The sequence below is a fragment of the Apus apus genome, chromosome 8, assembly GCF_020740795.1.
Source record: "Apus apus isolate bApuApu2 chromosome 8, bApuApu2.pri.cur, whole genome shotgun sequence".
In the NCBI taxonomy this organism is placed as follows: Eukaryota; Metazoa; Chordata; class Aves; order Apodiformes; family Apodidae; genus Apus; species Apus apus.
The window spans coordinates 18,094,263-18,119,074 of NC_067289.1; the positions used below are offsets into that span (position 1 = coordinate 18,094,263).

At 37.4% G+C, this 24,812-nt stretch overlaps 1 protein-coding gene across 7 annotated transcripts in view; it reads right to left on the minus strand.

Annotated features, from left to right (window-relative positions):
• Positions 1-688: 688 nt before the first annotated feature.
• The window catches only part of ATP11B (ATPase phospholipid transporting 11B (putative)), a 58,580-nt gene continuing 34,456 nt past the window's right edge, over positions 689-24,812 (minus strand). The window contains exons 23-32 of one of the 7 annotated variants that reach the window (XM_051626420.1): positions 23,682-23,741; positions 23,267-23,394; positions 22,278-22,416; positions 20,134-20,157; positions 18,631-18,696; positions 18,242-18,345; positions 17,467-17,632; positions 13,440-13,525; positions 8,685-8,807; positions 5,537-5,576 (exon numbers count right to left, since the gene is read on the minus strand). In XM_051626420.1, coding sequence (XP_051482380.1) covers positions 8,723-8,807; positions 13,440-13,525; positions 17,467-17,632; positions 18,242-18,345; positions 18,631-18,696; positions 20,134-20,157; positions 22,278-22,416; positions 23,267-23,394; positions 23,682-23,741 — 858 coding nt within the window. In that variant the 3' untranslated portion in view covers positions 5,537-5,576; positions 8,685-8,722. Of the gene's footprint in view, positions 1,754-4,004; positions 5,577-8,684; positions 8,808-13,439; positions 13,526-17,466; positions 17,633-18,241; positions 18,346-18,630; positions 18,697-20,133; positions 20,158-22,277; positions 22,417-23,266; positions 23,395-23,681; positions 23,742-24,812 lie in introns of those variants that run through there. The other 6 variants (XM_051626416.1, XM_051626419.1, XM_051626421.1 and 3 more) reach the window with 6 other exon arrangements.

The following is a 24,812-nucleotide window of genomic DNA, read 5'->3' on the forward strand; positions in this document are numbered from 1 at the left end:
CTGAAGCATTTGAGGAACCTCTTGAACACCAGAACACTTTGTCTCCTGCAGCTCATTGAACTCGGGAAAATTTGGGATGATCGTAACAAGAGTGGTTCACTTCTCTGGCAGCAGCCCAGGCCCCACTGAGGTGTCAAACCAGGAGGGTAAGATATGTCTGCTTGAGTTAAAAGTATCTGCAATGTGATTAGCCTGGGAAGTGGCACTTCAGCCAACAGTGCAGGCAGGGGGGAAGCAGCTAAGAGTGGTCTGTCCAAATCCTAAGCTTCACTGTGTCTTTATTAAAGAAGTTCTCCTAGATGCTATTTACAGTCTGGGTTACTTACACTGTGGTGGAGCTACTGTTGATTCTGCACCTTTACATCCTTTACTGTCTGACAGGAAAATTCTAGTTATTGATGGGAATTTGGTGACAGTGACTGGTAACAAACTGCATAGCCAAACAAGGGCCCAGAAGCAGAAGCAATTTTACCAGCCTCTAGCCCTAAAAACTGCTGTACCCTAGGCAATGTCTGTGGTGGCACCACCTCCATTTTACCTCCCACATATAAGTGCAACCAAGAGGTTTAGTCATCTGAGCTCAATGCACAGGCAAATGTTGCTGCCCAGCCCCAAGCACACAGACACGTCTATACTGGGACAACAGATATACCTGCAAGATGCACCTGCAAGATGTATCATTCCAAGCTCCATCTGTGCAATTTGGTTTTATTGGCATTCTTAGGTATCAAAACATTGCCATGAATATCTCAGATCCTTTAGATATATTAAGATAATTGTATCTTCAAAGACCAACAGGACCGAATATAAATACATGAAAAAGAATAAAACATGCAAAAATTCCCCATCTTTAAAAGGGTAATTCTAAAAATTTATGCTAGTCAGATTTCTGCACGATCCACCAGTTCTTACAGATTTTTTTTTAAACATCTCAAGATCAAGAATTGTTACCAAAACACCTAGGACATAACAAAAGATGACTGCCTTCTGAATTACAGTTTAAGAAAGAGCGATCCATTATATCCCTTATTATTCTAAATCATTAATTTGTAAAAGGTGACAGTGCTTTTCAAAGCAATTACTAATGTATTGCCATTCATACACTAGCATAAATATTTGAGTTATATTTAACTCTCAAAAATTACTAAACTGGTTGCTTATAGACTATAGTAACCATGGAAATAACAAAATTGATTTCCAAACTGCTAAGACAACAACTGTAAGAGACAGCTCAAAATTAACCTGTGTGTTTGAAGTGAAGGGTCATCAGGAAAAATGCAACTTTTTCTGAGGTTTCACTGTGCAAATTCAGTTCTACAGGATCACAGGAGGAGAAGGATTTTGTCACTGCACTACAGTGACACCTCAAGTATCAAATGCAGGATTCCAATCTGTTCATATGGAAACAAAAAAAAAGATTATATGGCCGGAGGTAAAAGCATTCCTTACACAAAAAATGTTATTTAGCAATTTGTGGATATAATTAGAAAAAAAAATATTGGAAGCAATGTCCAGATGACTTATGCTAGGGTACAAGACAAGCCCCAGCTTGTATTTAAAAGTCATGGTTGTCTTTTCTAGGGCGAGGATGTAGCACTGAACTCGCTTCAGAACCTACTAGAGGTGTGTGAGCACCAAGTGGCTTCCACAAGGCATTTACAAATGTCCCTGTTAACAAGTGGACGAGTCCATTGTGGAGAGAGTCAAGATGCTTCTGTCGTTGGCATAGAAGGGATCCGAGGAACTCCATGATCTAAAGTAACAATAAAAGAAAAGTTTGGCTGACTCTGGGGACTTATAATCTAGAGGTGAGGAGAGAAGTCTATGAAAGCAGAAAAGTGTTAAGAGATAAGGCAAATGTAACTCTTTAAAAGACTACTCTGTTAAATTCATGTAGGCACCTGCCATTCAGTCAGACCTTTGAAAACAGACTGCAATTAATCCCAGCTATGGCACTAAGAATGCTATGTTTATTCTTCTGGCAGATATTTCCATGACCATGAACTAAAAAGATCAGAGGTTTATATGCCAGTTTTACAACCACAGGTTAAATGACTGTGCCTCCAGGAAAATCTGACTGTTGTGTGTGCAAGCTGAGGCACTGGGAGTGCCACAGCCTGATGTAGCCTAAGTTATTCTAATAGATGACTTGTGGGACACTCAGCTCAGCATGGTAACCTGGTGTACTGCTGTCCTACTATTAACATCCATGCTGCCTGAAGCTGCTGGTAGGCAAAACTTGCCTACAGTCTATGTATCTAGTTCATCCCTTACTGTTAAACTTAAGTTAAATTTTAAGGCCTTAGGAAAAGTACCTAATATGTCACACAGCTTTTGATTGAGATGGGATTTCATAATGTCTCTCTTTTAAGGAGAGATTACTACTTAGGAAGAAATGCTGTTCTTGGTTGGACAATACGATAGGACTGTAGGTGAGAAGCTGAAAAATAGAAGGCTGGAATGCAGGAAATCAAAATATCATGAGCTTCTTCTCCAAATTTGCCTCTCTCAGAAATCTGCTGTTTCTTTAGAACTTCTACATGCAGTGCCTTGACACAAGCACCACTGATGAGAAATCCAAACAATTAATTAATGAATCCTACTGTACAAGATGTACGTGATCCAGCATTCCCTAATAATTTAATGACTGACAAGCTGACAGACAGTTTAATGGAACAGACAGACAAAAATGCACTTATCATACCACAACACACATTTTATATTACAACTGGTGAATAAAGCTATAGAAAATACTTCTCAATACATTTTACAAGCAGCATATTAAGTAAGAGACACTATGTTCCTGTGGCCCACTACTCCAAGCATTTGTACAACTTTGACTCAAAGGTTCTATCAAAATTTGATACCGTGATGGATTTCATGTCCAGTCGTATTTGACAGAATATCATATTTGACAGAGTATCAGGAGCAGAGAATACCACACAAGCTAGCTACAGCAACTGCAACTAAAATAGTGTTCTTCATTCTACAGCACTCTCACAGACAACAGTATTTATCAGCAGCACTTCATACAACAAAGATAATTTGCAGCCACGTCCTGGTTGAATAGGAAGCTCCTTTACAAAGCGCCAAGTACTCCAAAGATCCTCTGCACAATCTCCTGAAGAAAGCAGCTTCAGGTAAAAATCAAAGCAGCTCAAGCTTGTGAACAAAGGCTCAACAACCAAATGGATTTCTTAACTGTACCTTCAGCATTTCACAGCTTGAAACTGCCTTATGTGATTTAAGCAATTTGTACATAAAAAAAACTAGAGACTTCCACAGATTAACAGGAAAGTGTAGGGGAAAAACTAGTCTCTAGCACCCTGAAATGTAGACTAGGTTTTAGGTGTGAATGCTGAGTACAAGGAACAGAAGTAACTGAAGAAAACAAGAAAGACTGAAATGTAAAAACAGTCTTTTCTAGTTGCACATAAACTTAAGTGAAACTAAAAGACTGTTCAGAATAATTTCAACCAGAGGCAGAAGCAGAAACAACAGAACTTCAAGCCCTTAGTGTAGCACCACATAGTTTTGCATATTCATTAAACACGACACTAACTTCTATGTTCTAACAACTCTAGAATCATTCAGCTAGAAGGAACTTGGTCTGAAAATGCCATGAGGTAAGCAGACAAGAAACCTGAGAACAAGCAGTCTTCAAAAAGTGTTTAATATTCTGTCAAATATGAGTTATGTTCAAGAAATATTTGTAATTCCTAAAGAAAGAAAAACTCAGTGGAAAAAAAAAGGGGGAATTGCAAAAGTGTAAATGCACTCCAGAAAATAAAACACAGAATACCTACCTTGTAAGAATACATATTACTAAGGTATATATGTTAACTAAAAATCTGCCCTCATTAGGTAACAATAAATGAAAAAAGCAGCACGAAAAGTTCCTCATTTGGAAAGCACAGATTTACAGAGAAGTGGAAAAAAACCCAAAAAAACTCCAAGCAACTGCCACCAAAATGTTGATTTTTTACACCAATTAAATGCTCACCTTGTAGATTAAAAATTCTATTAAACTGTTTATTTTAGACATCATGCCCACTTTCTATACAGCAAGAGTTTGAAATAAAAATGTACTTAATTGTAACAGTTCATTTTTCATATGGAATGAAACATTTTGCATAATCATACCCTAGATTTGTGGAAACGTTGAGTAAATTTCATAAGCCAGAAGAGAGAAACTGACTGAAAGCACAGACACTGTGTCCAACACAAGAGCTCAGAACAGAGATGTACTACAGACCAAGTCAAGACCTAAAGGCAGAATCAGAACTGAGAAAGCTCGTTGGTGAAAATGACCCAGAGAAGATTTCATCCTGAATGAATGATATTACGACCTTTAACCAAAAGAGACAAAGTTCTTTGAACACAAAATGAGTTTCCTTGAAAATGTGTGAAGTGCAACTTCTTCAGGTTTGCCTTTTGACTAATGAAGGACCATGATATCATTCAGGGACTGAGAGATTACGATGTACAAAAGACTAATTTCATTTCTACCCCCAAATATTTCCATGTTTGTTGGTTATCCCTCTTCATTTGGGAATGGGGAGATGGCACATTAGCAGATTTAGTAAAAGCTGCTCTCAGAGTCAGGCTGACTGCAAGAGCAGTGCTGCTCCTTGGATCTATTTGATTACTCTGACTTGCTTTTATCCCACTGAGGTTTGTTTCACACGTGGTTTGTGAAGGAAACAGAATTATTTAGCACATACTTTGGAATGGCACACATGATTTTGACAATATACTTTCTAGAACTGAAAAAAAACATTTAAAATTCTTAGAACCTGAAGGCTCTATCCTGTCAATTCCTCTGATTTTAGAAATAGATTATAAAAGTTCTACTACAAAAATATTTCATCTTCATATCAATCAATGGCTGAAAGATTTAAAGATTCTCCTTCTAACAATGAAGTTATATTTAAGGGGGGAAGTGTGAGCCTCTTGTATATCTTCAGGAGTAATGCAAGCTCCAAGGTAAATATTTGGAGGTTGTACATCAAGAACCACAGGGAAAAGTCTTTCAGCTTTACAGAGAACTCCTGATTCGTGAAGGCAAAAAAAATAAATCATAGAAAAGAGAACAAAAACAGCAGCAAGGCTTGATTTTCTAAAGAGAAGAATGTACAAAGCAAGAGAAATTACGATAGATACAACACAAGAACTTGCAGTAAGCCAAACTAAATGTTGTAACAGAAATCTTTTGAAAACCATTTCCCCCCCCTCCCCATCCCAAAAGAAAATGCTCAAAAAAAGAAAACAAGAAACTAATATTTTAGGATGAAAACCAAAAGTACAATAAGGAGTTGCATTTCCTACTTAAATAAGCAAAACCTGCAGCTGGTTTGCTAGACATCTATTGCTGCAGGTTCATCAGGTTCCAGTTTATAGGAGAATCGTCTGCAGCAAAGGTTAGTGAGAGAAATGCCACACCTGCTGACCCGGGCTGGACTACACCTTCCCATCAGTCGTTCCAGCATTCTTCTAACAGATGTGCATGCTGTTTCCCCATCTGAGAAGCAGCACATGGAGTCCAAGCAGTTGATACCTGAACCTGCCTCAGTAAGCTGGAAGGAGGAAATAAAAAAAATAAAAAGAATCAGTACTCACACACTATAGCAACGAAGATGTTACCAGAAAATACTCAGGAAAAGCACATTTTCTTGAAGTTAGAGTGTTGAATATTTTTCAATTTTATACAACTGCAACGATGAATAACGTTACCATGGCCCTTCCTAAGGTCTATATACATTAAAACTTCATCTTCCCAAGGTCTGCACGCAGCCTTAGTGAGTGTATGGAAATTGCTTATCACCATCCCTGCTTAATGTTGGCAATAAACTGGTTAGCAATTCTCTGTGTCACAGCTCCAATGAACCCCTGGAGCAGAGCATCATGCAGTTTAAGCTGTGATGCCTTGATTAACCTGAACAAAGAACATACAACAACTTACAGAAGCTGCAGGTCTGCCCTATTTTAAGGGAAATCTATTGAACTCTTCAGACCCAGGCTGCAGAATGCTATGCAGCAACCTGATGGTCCGTAATAATTTTTCCTCAAGTGTAGAATGCGTGTATAATAATTTACATTGTATCTCTACCCTAGATACCCTTGGTCTGGTAAGGAACTGCACGTTCCTGATGTTGTGATTATCTCATACCTAAACGCAAATAAGGCTGATGTTGGAAAGGTTCAGTCACGTTCATGCCAGCATGAAGAATAATTCAACAATAATGAACTTTCTACTGTTCATCTTAATAGATGATAAATAAGACTCAAACAAAATGAAAGTAGTAATACAGAGTTGTAGGGGCATCTATCAGTGTGCTCCTCTATATTGTTTTTGCACACTAGTCCACCACAGCATAACTAATATCTAACTGAAATCTAGTACTGCCGAAAAAAGAAGCTCCAAACCCAACTTCAGCATCATTCCCAAAAGGCAATAAAAATGCGGAGTGTGCAGATGCTTTTGAAAGTACTTTGAAACTCTCCAACAAAGCATCCTGTCAAACAAATGCTGAACACAGAGGCTAAACTTAACCATCCATTATCCTCACCTCACTCTCAGACACCAGTGAACAAGGAAGATGGGAGGAGGCATCTTAGTCCATGACAGGACACAGCCACTTCAGAGCTTCCCCCAGCTTTTCATCATGTGAGCAAATGCTGCTGACTGCTGTCCTAAGTCTTTGGCTTCCAACCCCAGTTTCTATCATGCCACCCTTGCCCAACACTGCAAGGAAAGCAATGAACCTCAGAGTTTCCTATGGGAATGACTGACTATGAGTGGACACATTCCTTTCTAATCCCCCAAAACAGGCAACTGGACAGATTAGCTTCATAACAGAACAATTCCTGTACTACAAAGAAGAGGCAGCTAACAGAAACTAGAGGCATTTGGAAATCCAGGAGAAAAATCCCAACTGGTAGGACAAGGGGGGGCACACAGGCAGAATGGTACTTCCATGCACCTTTTCCTATGCCTGCCACTTCCTCTGCTCTGTCCCATGTTCCCCAGATCTTCCCATCACATCACTTCATGTGCTGCTTACAGGATTGTCAGGTAACAACAGTGTGAACCTACAGACAGCATTTCAGACTGAAACCCTGGATTCAGCTGCTGCACCTTGGAGGCCATGATTAAGTGCAGGCACACTTCTGACTGACTCGTTTGGGAGCTCTTCTGGACACAAAATGAACATTTGCTGTGGCAATGAACTTCTGGAAATACCTCAGACAGGAGCAGAAGCATTGCAACTGACAGGTCTAAAAGGAGTTTTGGTTAAAACCAGACCAAAACACATGTCAGAGCTTGAGTCCCTGAAATGCCCTTATTTGACAACCACCAAATCTGGCCACAAATGTAGTGACACAGAAGATAGCATAATTAGGAGCAGCACAATTTGCAGCATTGCAGTGCTAGCAGGTATGACCTTTCCAGCAATGTCACACACGCTGTGCTTAGCACATCCCACAAGAAATTAGACAGAGCTTAAGGAACTCCGGAGAGGAGGTCAAAAAGCAAACTCCCTGCTGCATGTGCAATGACTTCAGAGCTGTGTTTGCAGCAACAGAAACAACCTCTCACATTCCGACACACTGGACTTCACAAAGAGTATTTAGTCCATCCATTATCTTAAAATAGACCAAGTGACATCTGTTAAGTTACTGCAGAAGGTGACATTACTCTGGTTTTATGTAGGGCCAGATGGGCCAGACTTTTCTCCTAGAATCATCTCACCTCAGTGCTATCAGCCCTGGATATTATAGAAAGACTGGAAGAAAGAGGAACCAAGAGCAACCCAAACTAGCTTCCACAGAGCGAACCCTCTGCTCTGAATTTTGGAGGGCTGGTGTCTCCTCTTCACTACAATTCCTTTTTTCTTCCCAACTTCATTACAAAAAGCTAGGATCAGGTTTAAACTGAAACTTATTGAAAAGTTAATATTATCTTTAAAAAAAAAAAAAAAGCAATGTGACCTTACATAACCCTGGAAACAACATTTATATTTTATGAAACTCACAGTTAAGTATGAAATAATATGGGGAGTGTATTTAGGACAACACAAAAATAAATTCAAAATACTGTGTTGAAATATTGTGTATCACTGTCTGGTGAACACAGATGTTTATATTTATATCCACTACATGGAAGGAAGATACTAACATGATGCTCCAGAGTCCACTTTCTCACTTTTCTGTGTGGCAAAGAATCATGATCATAGTCTGCTATCCATGCAAAACCTGGCATGGTAAGGCAGTAGAGCACAACAGTTTCTGAAGACCTGAAACTAAACCTCAGGAAACTAAAGACAGGAGAGACAATGCTTACAAAAAAAACCCAAAAGTAATTTAGAGGACTATCCAGTATTATTCATATTTGGGCTGCAAATAAAGTATTTTCATAAGGTAAGATCCACGATCACAATAAACATAATACTTTATATGATAATGGCCCATTTCATGTAACAAATAAAAAAAGCAATGGAAGAGCAGAACTAAAGAATGATTCAGCTGGAAGAGGAAAAAAATTAAACCCACATACTATGATGCAAATTTTCTTGTAGATACCAAAAATATGGGTATTTTGGAGATGGCTCCATGACTGTCTGTATGAGATATAAAGAAAAAAAAAAATATACACACATGTTAGGGTAGAGTGGGAGTACTACCTAGTGAACGTAAGTACTGTCGGGCAGGCTAGATGGATCTAGCAGTTGCCTATTGTCCTCCCCTCTGTGCCTGCTTTCAGCAAAGTCACATGCTGAGCTGACTGAACCCTTATCTTCTTCCATCTAGAAGGATAGAAAAGCAACAAATCTTATAAAGCACCATCCTCGCATTGCTTTCAAACAGTTACCATTTTTATATGACCTTTCATTTTGCAGATCTGTTCTTGAGAGAAGGTGGCATATTTACTGGCAAAGAGGCCATTTTTTAATGTTAATCTGTAGTTGAAACACGGTTTCTCAGTGCACAAGGTATTAGAAGTGTTTGGTCTTTTTGTGCACCACAGAGTACAAAAGGGGAAAACCCAACAAATTTGAAAGCTGTTTCAAAATCTCATGTTCTCGTGTCAGATTCTGGAGTTTCATTTGTTCTCCCCCTTCTAACAGAAAGGACCATGTCAGTTTGCATGTCTTATTGCAGGGTATGCTATGTGCCACAAGACAGACATTTCAACTAAACACTTAATCACACAATCATACACAGCTGGGACTCTGCTGAATAGGAAATGTATTTAATCTTGTACATCAAGTAAAAAGCACTGCAGTGTATTTTCCTGAGCAGAGGTTCCAGCTGCAAACATGTTTGATGCACCATGGATGGTTCAGAAAATATCTATGTGATGGTTATTACTACTCCACAATTAAGCTAAAACTTGCTCCCTAATGTAAAGCTCACTTTCTTTAACCCTTTAATATGCAGGATACCAAACCCCCCCAAAATTAAGGATTTTAAAAGAAAATGTAAGTATATTGACATCCTATGAAGACAGGCTGAGAGAGCTGGGATTGTTCAGCCTGGAAAGGGACCTTTTATAAGGGCATGGAGTGACAGGATGAGGGGGAATAGTTTCAAACTCAAGAAGTTTAGATAGATTTAGATATCAGGAAGAAAATTTTTAATGTGAGGGTGGTGAGACACTGGCACAGGTTGCCCTGAGAAGCTGTGGAAGCCCCATCCCTGGAAGTATTCAAGGCCAGGTTGGATGGCCCTTGGAGCAACTTTGTCTAGTGGGAGGTGTCCCTGCCCAAGGCAGGGGCATTGGAACTGGAAGATCTTTAAGGACCATTCCAACCCAAACCCTTCTATGGGTTCTGTGATCTAACAACTTCACTGGCACTTATGTTTTCAATATTTTTTTAGTTTTTGAATCAAGTAAACTGACAAATAAAAAATTATTTTGTTATCTCAAAGCTGTTAGACAGAAGTATCTTCAGGTAAGTAAATACATGCACTTTTGCAACTGAAGATGAATAAGAAATAGTCTATTATTCTCTCATTTATTCCCTCTTCCTGCCATAGATTCTGTGGATTATTTAACAGATCATCTCCACACTACGCAAACCTGCAAAGAAAGAGATTACCCTTGTTCAAAATCCATCATACTTCACCAGTGCAGAGGGGTGTTTGTACTTGAATAGTCTTTTGGAAAGGATATGTTCCTTACATAAAACATATGTTGTAAAAGGAGCATAAACCTGTCCTCAACTTCACAGCTGGGCTGGATCAGATATGAAAGCTATTAGGAGGGGAAACCTATGAAACAGTAGAGAAAAAAAAAACATACAGACATGTACTGAAGGCTGTAAAGCCAGGACCAGGAGTCTGGAGCTCTGGACACAGTAAAGCCAGCAGATGTGTACAGAGATGAAGGGACAACGGGGCAACAACAGACTCATGGGCCTGCAGATGGGGAAGGAAGAAGGTCTTGGCTGTGCTAAGGGAAATGCCACAGTTTGAGAGTCCCAAATACAACGTTATCCACTGACAGCCATCCCTGTAATAAGAACCTTTTTTTTTCATTTCCCTAGTATTGTGCACAGCTGTAACACACTGTTCAAAGGTAAAAGCTATCAACATAGTTAATTCTGTCAGTAAATAGAATGAAAACATCTGTCCCGGCAACAATGCTCACATGTGACTTAATAGTTCTGACAGTTCTTATAAAGCACAGAGACACGTATATACACACACAAAACTTTGTAAACAAAGAAACAACTGAAATGAGAGATAATGGGACTCAGTTAGTACCCTAAGATATAGATTTGACACATTCCAAAGACGAGAGAGACAGCTACAGAGGAAAGAAGTACTAAGTCTCCAGTTAAGTGCAAAGTCTGCTCCTGACCTGTGCTCCCTGATTTCCTCTTTATTCCAAATTACAAAAGTGAATGTAAAGTTCAAGAGTTTAACAGGTACACATAAAACTGCATTTTTTACTTACAGGAATCACAGGGACACTTAAAACACAACACCCCCCCCCCCCCCATCAAAGCTTTTAACTGCACTTCACAAATGTACTTTATATAAATTTAGACATTTTTTTGCACGCTGTGAAGCCTAGAGATATAAACATCATACTTGTCTTTTAATTTGCATTCATAAACGTGTTCTCCTTTTATATACCAACAAAACAGTAAGCATATTTGCAGAACAAGGCATAATGCAGTTTAACCTGGTGCTATAATCCCTTTGAGGTTTTAAATACTTGTTTAGCAAAACAACAAACACTGCCAAAGTCTGTTCATCAATATCCATGCATTCTGCAGTCACAAAGGATGCAATTACTGGGTGGGCACATATAAATGAGGTGGGACAGAATTAGCTGCTTACAGCTACATTTCACCAAGCAGCTGTTTTGTGTTTCATGTTCCTGCAGTTTTCCTTGCTTTCTCTGCTCTACTGCTTTTGGCAAACAGCTGCTCTGGACAGCACAGAAACTAACCCATGGTCTTCACTCCAAATAAGTTTTTATTTAGTATAGTGAAGTGAGTAGTTTCCATCTATTAACTGATTTTTGTTTTTACTTTTTTAGGTGAGGATCCACAGGATATCCTCTAAACTTCTTCTGAAGACTACAAATAAAGAACTAGAGAAACCCAAATATTTGTTTCTTTCTTGTTGTGCTTTACAACTTAAACTGCAAAGTATAAGGCACTCAGTGCTTATATTTCAGGTACCTTACTATCAGGTATTCAAGTGTAAAAAATCTGTCATTCAAGACAAATGGATTTGCATAAATATGGACAAAACAAATTTCCCAATTTTATTAACATCTTCCCTGATTGTCATAAGAAGAAAATCTCTCCAAGTTAGCAAGCATTTTCCTATTTTTAGTATTTTAATAACTACAGTGCTGTATTCCTAGACAGCTTTTTATTCCACCATCTAGTTGCATAACCCTTAAAACATACTTTGTATTGGAAAGTTTAACAGAATCCTTTGTTCTAAAAATCTTGCTGAGGATATGATGCACCACATACTTCACTGTAATCATTCAGTGAGAAAACAGAAGCTTACTGGAAATTTATTTATCCAAATTTTTTAACAGATAACTTACATAACACTGATAAACTAAGGATTTTAAAAGCTAACTTGTAAAAAGCTTTTGCAGAGAAAGCTCCGCAATATGTTGGTAAATTTACTGAAATTTAAGTTTGCCTCTTTTATCGGTAGTAAGTCATGAATTCAAAAAAACAGAGCAAAAAAACCCCCACTACTACATTCCTGAGAAGTCTGGAAAACTAAGCTGATATGTTTCCCAGTGTGACAACTAACAGCTAAACACAATTACCATTTCAAGTTTTGCCTTCAAAGGTCTAGCAAACTCTCAGAGGAAATACAAAGCTTTTCTCTTCTTTTATTCCCTCTTTAAAAGCACTTGTACACTCTGTTTCAATTAACTGCTACAAATTCTCTGCTATTAATTCACACTGTCAGCTTCCTGCCTCCTACCTTTCCTCAGTTAAACAAATAACAGTTAACTCCCCAAAATGTAGGTTGGCTGGTTCTAGCAACTGTTGGCATGTTTTCAAACAACAGAGTCACCTTAAATCTTTAAAAGGAATCAGTTCTTCACACGAATTCCTGCTATAGAATAGAGAGGCAGATAAGGGTGGGACAAAACATCAAACAGGTTCAGACATTATTGATGCATATGAATGTTTTAGTCTTACAAATGACAATAAGCATTTCATAGCATTTCATGCACTGAACTCAGTGCACCTGAGGAGTGTCAGAGTCATAATGGTTCACCTGCACACACACATGTACACGTTGATGTTTTTTTGAATGATTTTCTAGGACTTTGTAGCCAAATGCCTTTAGAAATGTATCCATACACATTGAAAACAAACAACACTCACTTTGTAGATGCACAAAACAAATACAAAAAGCCTTAGTCACACAATATATGTACAAACCCAAGCTTAAAACATTTTCTGCCCTTTCAACCTAAGTGAAAGCAAATTAAAATGGGCAAACAAGTCGCAAGAAATTGCTGCCTGAAATATACAGACCTTCCTGTCACGGCCTTATGAAGCTGAAATTACCCACCATGCAAAAAGCACCGTTAATTTTTATCATAAAGAAATTAAAAGCACTATAACCATGCTAGAAACTATGATTATTTAAAAATGGATGCAAGAAGAGCTAGCTCTGTATTCTGAAAGTTGAGCATCATGCTAGGGATGTTTTTTCCTAAAAAAAAGCACGTCAAACACATGCTACTGAGGAGAAGCATTTGGCTCAAAAACACAGAGCAAAGCCAAGAAATAACCAAGCTGAATATATCTGCACTACAGGTATTGCCCCCTCAACCCACTAATATTCATTCATGCCTCTTCCCATCTCTCTCAGCACTGGTTAGTTCACCTTCAGCATGCATAAGAGTTGAAGAGGAACTGTCCCTCCTACTCTACCTAATTTTGCTCAGCTGATTCCTTGCCCTGGACAATGGCTGCAGTGCGATGAACTCGTCACTTAAAGCAACTCTGTTGGAGTACATCTACAATTGGACAGAGAAGGGATGGAACATACATGTCAGTAAGTAGCAGCAGTAATTTTCTAAGAGAAAGACACAGGACAAGACATTGTTATTAAGTGGAATACACATCATATATAGAACACAAGCCTGGTACCTTCAGGACAGCTCCTGGAACCATCCCAGCCAGTTTTGTTTGGTAGGACAATTCTTAAGCATACCTTAGCTTTCATACTGAGAGAAAAGACCTATAAACCTTTACATCTGTACTTTACCAGACATCTTTATTCATTATTACCTTCTGCCCTCAATGGAGCTGTGATTTATATTTACCCAAAGACTTTTATTTTGATTCAGGTTTGCCTTACTGTCCACTTCCTCCTATATGATTCTGTAACAGACGTAGTGTCAGAAATTACCCAGAAGCTACTTCAGGGCAACAGACCAAAGTCAAACATAATAGGGCCAGCAAAAAACCATTTGGAACACAGAAAACAAAACAAAAATTTCACACATGCACCCGAAGTGCAGCAACGGAAATAAGAGTTAATCAAACTCATCCCTCTGTAAAAGTCAAGTAATGATTGCCTGTTAAATTTTTAATATACTGACTTCCCAAAATGGAACAATTTATTTTCTTCCAAATGTTGTGACACAGAACAATACTTACATACTTACATTTAAAAGTTTACCTTTAACAGAATTTCTCAAGTGTTTCTCTCTCACACCAGTTAAATTTCTTTACTCTCTTGTGAAAAAATTAGCTATGTTAACACCGAACTGATGAAAGCCAGGTTGGCTGCTGATGCTACCACCTTCTACTAAGATATAAAATCAAGTTCCTTATATACTCAGCAGGGTAAGGCAGATCCCTACAGCTACAGCAAATTCAGAGCACTGAGCTGGGTAACTTGCACAGCTACAGTACACAGTTTCTCGAAGATTAAGACAACAGGGGCGAGCATTTTCAGTTGAGAAACCCATGTTTTGCTCACTGCTTCAGGGAGTATTTCAGAATTTAAATGATGGGGGAGAGAAAAATAACTGAAATTGGTGTGATTTAAAAAAATTAGCGACTAGTTCATGTAACAATTTATCTTGCCCTGATAAAAACTTAGTACCTGTGAACTAAACTTTTTCTTTCCCTCATTCAAATATACTTAGTCCTATAACTAAGACTATTCTGTTATACAGAGGGTTCACCTGCACTATGAAAAATACATTTAAAAGGGCAATATAAAAAGTTCCATGTTCACTCTTTTTAAATGTCTTGCACAGAAAATTCCCTAGCTTTTGGAATTCAGACATTCTTCAGACTCATTCTATCTGAAAATCAGTGTTCTTTCATTTGAAAGAAAAATATTTACTAGACCATTTAAACAAATGTAATGAGGTATAATAACAAAAGAAGCATTCTGTCACTACTTGACAATACATGTACTAAGCTGGTCATCTGTTCATCTTCACTAATGTTCACTTCCTTACCACAAGAACAGCTGATGAAATTCAGTGGGTCTCACTGTCTCACTACGAGTGGGAAAATCTCAACACATTAAACCTCAAGGAAGCAAAAAATAGGTGCCTGCTTTTTGTAAATAAATACATTTTAACTATGATTTCACTATCAGAGACACACAGAAAAAACAATGAATGGCTACTGAAGCTTTTCTGGTCAAACCAGATTTTAGATACCGCAATGTTGCAGTACCAGCATTAAGTGCTGTCAGAAAAAGACAGATATTTGGTAAACACAGGCCCTAATGCTGACACTGTCAGATGGCAAAGTAGGGTGGGATCAAGGGGAAAAAAAGCAGAAAATATGACTAATAAAGATACACAAAGTGAATTGACCATGGCTGTGAATCAAGCTATAGCCACAGGAAAAGTATTAGACAGTCATCAAATTCTTTCTTTAAAATAAGAAATCTGACTGTATCCTTGACAACACAACTGAAGTGGAATCAAACTGAACCCAGAAACCCTTTAGAATTGATTCAGAAAGCAAGAGAATGCAACAAGAAGTGTATGAATAAGGCTAGAGAAAAAAAAGATATGGGCTTTTTGGTTTTTAATTCAAGCACTTTAGGAACATCAGAAGCCTCAAAAGCCATACAGATGCACTGCCAACAGAAACAGCTGACGTACAGGAAGGCAGGCATGGGAAATGCTTGATAAATATACATATATTGCCACTGATAGTTGTTGAAGGAAAAAAGAAAGATAAATATCTATCATTACCTATAGAATTTCTATAGAATTTCTCCTAAATAAAGACTCTAATCCAAAAAGTGCAATAACAGGCAATCAAGAGTCTTATCAGGTCTAGCTGAACAGTTTTCTGAAAGCTAGTGGCTATTTACCTTGGCTTTTAGCTACTACATTGCAAGACTGGAAAAAGCAGCTAAGATTCCAGTTTTGAAAAAGGACTAATGGGATATTTTGGCTAGCAAAAGGTTTGTCAGCATGATGTTGATCTTAGGCAAATTAAGAGATTGTCTCACCTGGATTTTTTTTTTAAAACACACAATTAGAAAGGCAATTTAATTTAAGAGAATTACCATGCACTTACATCAATTTAATGGCAAGGTTTGATGCTAAAGGTACCAGTGTTGATGTAATGCAGTTACAAGTGCTGCATGGCACACAGCTCAGTGTCATTTGGACTAAGCACCTAGGACACCACAAAATCAATATGGCACACAAATGGCCTAAAAATTGCTAACAAGTTTCAGAAATTAATGTATTTAGGATATCTTTTGTCAACTGGATTCTTCATTCACTTTCACTTTTTTTTTGGGTCCTATGCTATCTGATCTCTCTCATCAATGACCTGGAAGAAACCAATATAATCACTTGCAGATGAGGAAAAGATGCAGAGGATAACAGGTTATTGATAAATATTATTTTGTAAACTGAATACATCAGGAGGAATCATGATTTCCACACTTGGCACTGGTGTATGCTGTGCTGGAATATTGTGTCCAGTGGCAAAATCCAAAACTCAAGATGAGGTTGAGGAAAGGTGAAGATTACAGGAGAAACACAAGAAATGAAGAAGACTGGAAAACAACCTTTTTGACAAAAGATGTAAGTCTAATTTACTTATCAGTGAGAAAAATCAACTGGATCACTAACCTAACCATGAGTAAACCAAAAAATTGTTAATAGAAGGCTTTTTCAGTTAAGCAAGAAAAGTATAAAAAGATAAAATGCTGAAAAGAAACCAGAGACAGTAACTATTAGAACAATGGGTCAGGATGTCTTCTCCATAACTGTCACTAAAAAGAACAAAACACTCAAACATAGATGAGATATTTACCTAAAAGACAGCCTAATTTCAATAGAATGTTTTCCAAGAGTTTTTGTAGCCTATGTCAGGCAAAAGGGAGATTCTGTTATGATAGTATATCTTAAACCTCTTCTACCAATTTATGAAAAAGCCACATGGCTAATTATCTTTAATTCCATAACCAACAATCAAATACATGGCACATGCTACATGATCGAGATTTAAGTAATAATGATTAGAACTAGTGCTACTGAAGTTATTTTAAAAATTATTGTTTTCATTACTTTTCAAGAACTATTCAGCGCCAATTACAGTTGGAGAGAGCTTCTAATACCTAGACCAAAGTGACAATAAGTCACCACTTTTAAAGCAGCACAAAAATGCATAATTTGACCTTCTCATCCAGTTGCAAGCTGAGATGCAAAAGACTGAGTGATCCCTTTATATAGAAATCTACTACTGTTCGTATCAATTACTCATACATAAATGTTATTTCCTTGTGAAAAGGTGTCTTCATGTTTGTAATTTTAAATTAACAATTATCTTTTGAAATAAGAACACTTCTATGCATTAAACATGACAGTAATGTAAGACGCAATTAGCGTACAAGACACATCTTTTAAATGAAGTGTTCTTTTAACCATTGATCAAGTTGGATACAAAAACGTAACATTACCTGAGCTTTTTCAGTACTTGTTGGTTGTAGATGTCTGTACAGCACTTTCTTCACAACATCAAGAAACAAACAAGCAACTACTATGAGGATTATGGCAAACCAAGCAGAACCACTTGACAACAGTTGAACAAATACAAAGTACATGTCCTGGGTATGTAAAAATGGCCTGAAAAGTTAAAAGAAGAGGCAATTACTAAAAGGAACTTCTAGAATCAGCACAGGTAGGTTCAAGTGTATCTTACTTCACATCAAGCAGCAAGTCTTTCAGGATGCAGTTACAACTGCACAGTGCCTATGAAGAAGTCTAGCAATGGACCTGACACCTGCAAAGAAACTCTGGGCAAGGAGGGAAAGGTTCTGGCTTAGTTTAAACGGTGTTCCAGGAAGCCAATCACCATCCTATTGCTCCAAGACCCCCAAATAGAAGCAAATACACACCACTTCACTGATTCAAATCCAAACATCTTCATTTCTCTTGCAAACATTTACCTATTGCAATTACCTCTGGGAACAGATCTACTTTTTAAAAACAAAAGTACCTTTATAGTCCCAGGCTGTCAGAGCCCCCTCAAGCACAGGGGACCTGAGAAGCACTGCTCACATTTCTTAAAGAACCACCAAAAGTGAGTGGCTTCTCTAGGTTTAAAAATGTATTTTCCAACACCTGTCATAAATTCAGAGCAACATGGTACAACATAACACTTCAGTGTTTTTTCATATCTTCATCTATCATGTGCTAAAGAGAGCAGAGAGGAAAAAAAATACAATCACTCACCAGATAATTCCCCCATAAAACAAGGAGAATATGAAATAAAATACAATGGATCCCCAAGTAACAAAATGGTTTATCCATGTCCAGAAGTGAGTTTCTAGTGCCATCTAAAACAAAGATAAGTTCAATGAACTTTTTTTCCCCCACTTCACAGAACATGATAAATACTGGTTTGAAAGTACTTAGTAACTTCCAGTTCAAACAGTAATTATTGTTGTACACACAACAACGACAAAGAGAAGTTTTATCCCTCATTGAAACAAAACATAAAAATCACTTATCTGGAATCCTAAGGAATCACTTCTGTATAACTTCTGATTAATTTGAAATTGCTGCTCTACTACATATTTACCTACATACCCAAACTCAGAGTAATTAGAATAATATCATACCTTCATTGTAACAGTTATAACCATAACGGTGAAGACCAAAGTACCAAATGTCCAGTTTCCAAACATCTAAGAAAACAGCAAGGCAAAAGTCATGGAAGAAAAAAACCAACCCAACAGTTAAGAGTATTCACAGTAAGTTAGATTCTTCTGAAGTCAGCTACACTAATGAAACAAGTCTGTGGACATAAGCTTATGACAACTAGGGAAAAAACCAGAAGGCTACAACACATACTACTAGAAAGGAACAGAGCTTATGATAAGAGCAAAATTAACAACCCACAAGTCATCTTTCTACTTGTTCAAAACAAATCACCACAAAGGCTATGTGAAACATGAAGGAAGTCCAAAACAGTAACACGAAATGATAGGAAAATGAAGTTATCCATTTGATCCATTAAGTATAAGCATCCAATAGAAAGTAAATATTGGGTGGAAATTATTTCCCTTAAGTGCAAAACACTGAGTTTTAACATTTCCAGAAAATTTTCAACATGCAGCATCATCTGAAAGTTCACTTTTACCCCAAGCACAACTTTACAATTCAAAAATAATGGTGCCATTGAATTTTTTCAAAGACAATTATAAAGAAAAGACACTTTGTTTCAAGGCTAATAAAAACAAAATTAAGCTTCAATTCTAAAATGCTGTATCAGTCACTTTTGTATTCTCTTGCCCAGTGAAATTAAACTATCAAAACTCTGAACAAGTTCTACAACAATAAAATCTCAGCTCTGACAAAGAAGCAGGGATGCTGAGTTTGTTATCTATCAAAACACATGCTACTCAGACACTCGCTGCTGTTCTACAACAGGTCCAACTGCTCTGCTCTTACAAGCAGTCTGGGTGCTACAACTGAAGGTGTTGCTGTTTCATAGCTATTTTTGCCACTGACATACTGAACAATGACCAACTCAACTCGGTATTGACCAGTTGTAGCAAACTAAGCAAGCAAGGAGGAAGGTACCACATGCAGACAGGCAATCAAATGTCATCCTAGAGTTGATTTGTTAGTACAGCACAGAGGCACGAAACTGGGATTCACACAGTTGAGTCCTTGTTACAGAGCTCTGACCAAAAAAACCAAAATAAAAATCCCAAGTCTGATGATGGATCTCACAACTGCTTTTCTCATCTTTACACAAAGTTAAGGCAGCCATGAGTCTCGATTTGCTGATAATTTTAAATAGCTTTGTTATAACATGTCTTCTGAAGCCCTTTCTTTACTTTTCATGCTGATCATAACGTTTAGCAAGCAACATACTTGCTGTTAACTGTTGCAAAATTAATCTTCAAGTAAAATTAGACAACTGCTCTTAAGTGACCTGTGAAATAAAGTGTCTTTGCTAACACTGCTCTCAATGGTCACAGTTAGAATGCAAAATGTCAACACGTTCTTGCCACCATTTTATTTTTGAACACATTTATGCTGTGGATGCTGCATCCTTTAATCCTGTGAACTAGCAGATACAATATTTTGTATCTCCTCCTCTTCTGAACTCTTACCATTTGCCTGTTAGGTTTCAATATCTGACGACATGCACAGCATGAAAAAGGGGGGAGAAAAAAGAACTAAAAGATCAAGTTGTTGTACAATGTCTTGAGGCAATCCTAAGAAACCACCAGCATTAACAAATCCTTCACAATCTCTTCTGTTCTGCTTTGCTCCAAACTGAGAACTCCCAGTGAAAACATGAGGCCTTGCTCTGACACCACCATGTATCACACATTGGCACAAAGTGATCACTTTTTGAGGACTGTTACAAGAAAGCACTTCAGCAGTACACAAGTTTCTCCTAACTTTGACTTTCTCAGGCATACATTAAGTTTGCAACATATATTGTTGCAAAAACACGTATTTTACTGACACAGTTCTACCAGTTTTAATAACCATCTTTCCACAAACACAGAGAAGGTAGAGAGTAAATCCAAATAAATTCTAAGACTTTTTTAAAGTCACATAACAGAATACATGAGAAGTCAACGGGGATCTGAACATTTTATTTCCAGCATGCTTATTCACCAAGTGTATTTTAAAAATCTTGAGGTTAATTTACAAGAGAAACTATTAAAAGAACCTTTTCAATAAGATCTACATTAACACACTGGTCTACATTGATAGAACATGAAGGATTCCCCAAACTCAACATCTGTTATTAAATACAATTAAAAAAAAAAAAAAAAGTCTGTTCCTGCCTTGTGGACATTTACTAAGCAATTCTGAAGTGAGGTTCTGTGACAACTAAGACAGATGCACAGGAACATGCTGATTCATAATGTAAAATTACTTCAATGGAGGAGTACTGGAGGTTCTTTGCCAATTCACAAGTTCAGTCACGCAGCTTATGAGAAATGTCAGAGGACACACTCATATCTCTTTCCTAAGAGACATTTTAGTCTAAAGTACAACTATTTTAATGTACTTCTCCAACACCTCATGATGAAATAGGTACTCCAGCTAGGTGCACCATTCCCCCTGCACTGCTCCTTTCTCTGCAGGGATGCTAATCACCAGTTCACATGCTCTCTGATTTTAGTCACTCAAGATGGTTCTGGCCAGTGTCTGTACATCAATAACGGAAACTCTTTTTTTTTTTTTTTTTTTTTTTGGCTAAACTACCTGAGCTCCTGCCATTCCCTATCACCAGGTGTCTACTCTGAATGCAGCATGATACTGGTTTTTGTACCTTTTGCTACACTTCCAACTCTACCAAGCACTACACAAGAATCAGAAAGCACTTCACGTCAGCAGGAAGAATGGCTCAACAAAAGAAGCAAATGTATTTTTGCATCACTATCTGTAACAGTTTTATGAGAGGAAAATCAGAATCTAAATGTTCTAAATGAGGCCAATTAACTCAGAGCCATGGAGGAAGCAGACTTGTAATGGTTACACCCAAGCATTAGGGTTTTTTGTGCATGGTTTTTCATGTTAACATAAACATCTTTAAACCAAAAAGGATTGAATTAGCATTTGAATATTTTATTAAGTTATTGTCTTAAAAACATTTATTAAATAAAAGGTATAAATTAAAAGCAGCTTGCATCACCTTATTTATAAAAATTCTGAGTTATTCCAGTAACACAGCTTCAGGACAAGCTTTAGGACTTAAAGCATCTTTCAGATTTAAATCTAATTTTATAGTCAGTGCTAAAGAGAAGCTGTTGTTTGACACTGTGGTTAAGTCCAACTCAAAATGAGTCTTGAATGAACAAAATGCTGTGAGCAACCTGATCTAGCAGGAGGTGTTCCTGCCCATGCAGAGGGGTTGGAACTAGATGATCTTTAAGGTCCCTTCCAACTCAAACCACTCTATGATTCTATGATAAAATTCTCATTTGCTGAAGTTATGGCATATAATTTTGAAAAAAAATAGTATACTAAGTGAAGTTTAAGACAATTATCTTCCAGAATAACAAGTGTATTATGTGTTCTTTATGGACATAAGCTTTCTGACATGTCTCTCAGTTTCCACACTAAGAAATGTTACCCTTGAGAGCACACATGAATATTGCAAAGCATCTTTGGTTATTATACAGTTAGTAAAAAGACCAAATTTTGATTTTGATGACACAAGACACTTAAAAAAACCCACATTAAGAAATATCACAAAAAATACAGTAGTAGAATCATTCTTGTGATACATTACCTGGCCATTTCCCAGCAGAGAAGTGTCTTCTCCCATTAGAAGATAGGAGCCATAAAAGAAAACAAATGCATGGAAGAAGCCCAAGATGGTCCAGTAAATAAATGGTTTAAACCCCAGATGGGCATTTTTACTGATGTCTCTGTAAAAACAGAACAGATTTTGAATTTCAGATTGTCTTTGCATAACCCATCAGCTATTTACACTGCATGACTGCTACTGCTTTGAATAAATGTAACTTTCAACTGCATCAAGATACATTTAATGAATGCTGACATATGGGAAAAAAAAGTACATAAACCAGACACAAAAAAAGAACTTTAAGGTCTCATGATCTGCCTCTGCTTTATACAGGGATCATCAATGGCAAGGGTTTCTAATGGGTCAAATTCAGAGCAGCACTAACTAGAATTCATTCCCTGGAGGTGGAATTGCAACAGGAAGAAAAAGTCCACTGTCCCAATACCTGCCCCATGCTCTCCTTTAAAGACCTTTAGAGAAACGCCTAAGAGACATCTCTTTCATAAAAAAATGTGCACTTTTCTCTCCAAAAAGCAGTACGCAGTGCAACATGTAACCACTGGGAGGACATCTAATTCTATAGGAAATCACTTCCCCTCTTAGTATATTTTTGAGGCAATTCTCCAAACCAGACTGTCCTAGCTCTTCATTTGCATGTCTGAGTTATTTTTCACCTCCTACAAGTAAGGAAGGAGAAGGGCTGCCAATCATGTAAGCTGACCAAGTGCTCAATTCTGTTCCAGCCTTACCATGATTGACACAAAAAGATGCTTCTCTTAATATAGACATATTAATTCACTTTTAGGGTGAAAACTATGTAGCTGCAGTTTTTTCTCCCTCGAAACTAAAAATTGCAGAAATTACAGATAAAAATACTGTAGGGATGCATAGCAGCAAGTTCTGATTCCTGCAGGTGCCACTATTGCTCTAAATGATGTGCCACTGTCACAGTATATGCAAGACATACGTACCGATAGAGTACGGGTTTACTCTGCAATACATGCGGATGCACATGCTGTTCAAAGAGACTGTATATGAGGACAGGCAAGGAAGTGAAACAAATATTGTACAAAGTCAGGTACACACTGTCATACAGCGTCTGAAAATGGAAACAAAAAAAAAAACATTTTGTGCCTTGGAAAGAAAAAAAAAATTGTATTTCTTTAAATTTCTTAGCACACCACGAGCAGCAACAAATTGTTAAGTGAATTTACTAGTTAGGAAAAAGCTGTACTTGTATAACTAACTAGTAACATCAAGCTATCAAAATATATAAGATGAAGCTGGATATTAAGTGTAAAATCTGTGCTGCTCCTGTGTACTTCTTTCCCATTTCTCTACTTATTTACCCTGAGTGTTTCAAGATGAAAGGCATCCAATACTTACTTGTTGTGAAAACAAACAGAAGAACTGATATAAAAATTGTGGTGTAATAAAGCACACATTCTGAAAAAGGAAAAAGTGAAAGAAATGGTTAATCCTCAGTATAAGCCTCACAACCTTAAAAAAATTGCTAACTCTTATAAGGTGGCAGAAACATACAGGAAGAGCATACAGTGTTTCAGCATTTTACTTGGCCAAGTGAAGCAAAATGCTTTGCTTGAGCGTATTTTTTTGTCCTCTGTGACAATAAATCTGAAAAATATAAACTTAAGCATATGTGCTTGATGATCACGTCTCATTATAGAAGTACAGGAGGTATTAAAAGAGGAGAAATAAATCAATTTCCCCCTCAATTTCTCTTTAACAATTTCTTAGCAAACTACTTTCCAGATTTCATTCTAGAAATCCTGTGTAAAAAAAAAGCTTACTCGTATAAGCTTTTTGCATGGGAGTAGACAAAACAGAAACCAAAACCTAACCCCATGCTGTTACCTTTGAACAAAAGTAATAGATAGAAGAAAAAAAAGTGGCTTGGTGGCTGATGCTGGAATCTCAGATAAATTTTAATTAAGATATGTTAATTTTGATATTTCATCAAAACTGATGATTAAGTAACAAAAACAAACCAGAAAAATTATTAGCCTTGAGTTTTAAAGACCCCAACCCAGGATTGAGCTCCCAGGCCAGCTCCCTCACTCTCCCCTCTAGCATTCTCCTTATAGTCCAACAAGCTCAGTTCCTGGTGCTTACTTCCCTCACAGCGTTTCTCTCCAGGAATTCTTCAAGTCAAGGCTGGGACTGTTTTCTTATGGTAAGAGCCTGCCAGCAAAAGAGCATGCTCTCTCCCCCAAACATTTTCTGTGAGCCCTTCCTTCCCACAACTATTTCCTGTGCTCCTTTTTTGTTTTAAGAAAGCTGAACAGATTTGGTTTGTATTAAATTAATTAAGAAAAAAGATTATACTTTTGTATCTCGCTGAAGAATGCATTTCATTTCAAGTAATACTGCTTTTGGAGAGCAAACAGGTCTGTCTCTCAGCCTGGGTATTTAATACCCATTTCTAGGTGAAGTACTAAACATTTTCAGAGCTAAACCACTGAATTTGGTTGTAAAATACAACAATTTACAATTTAA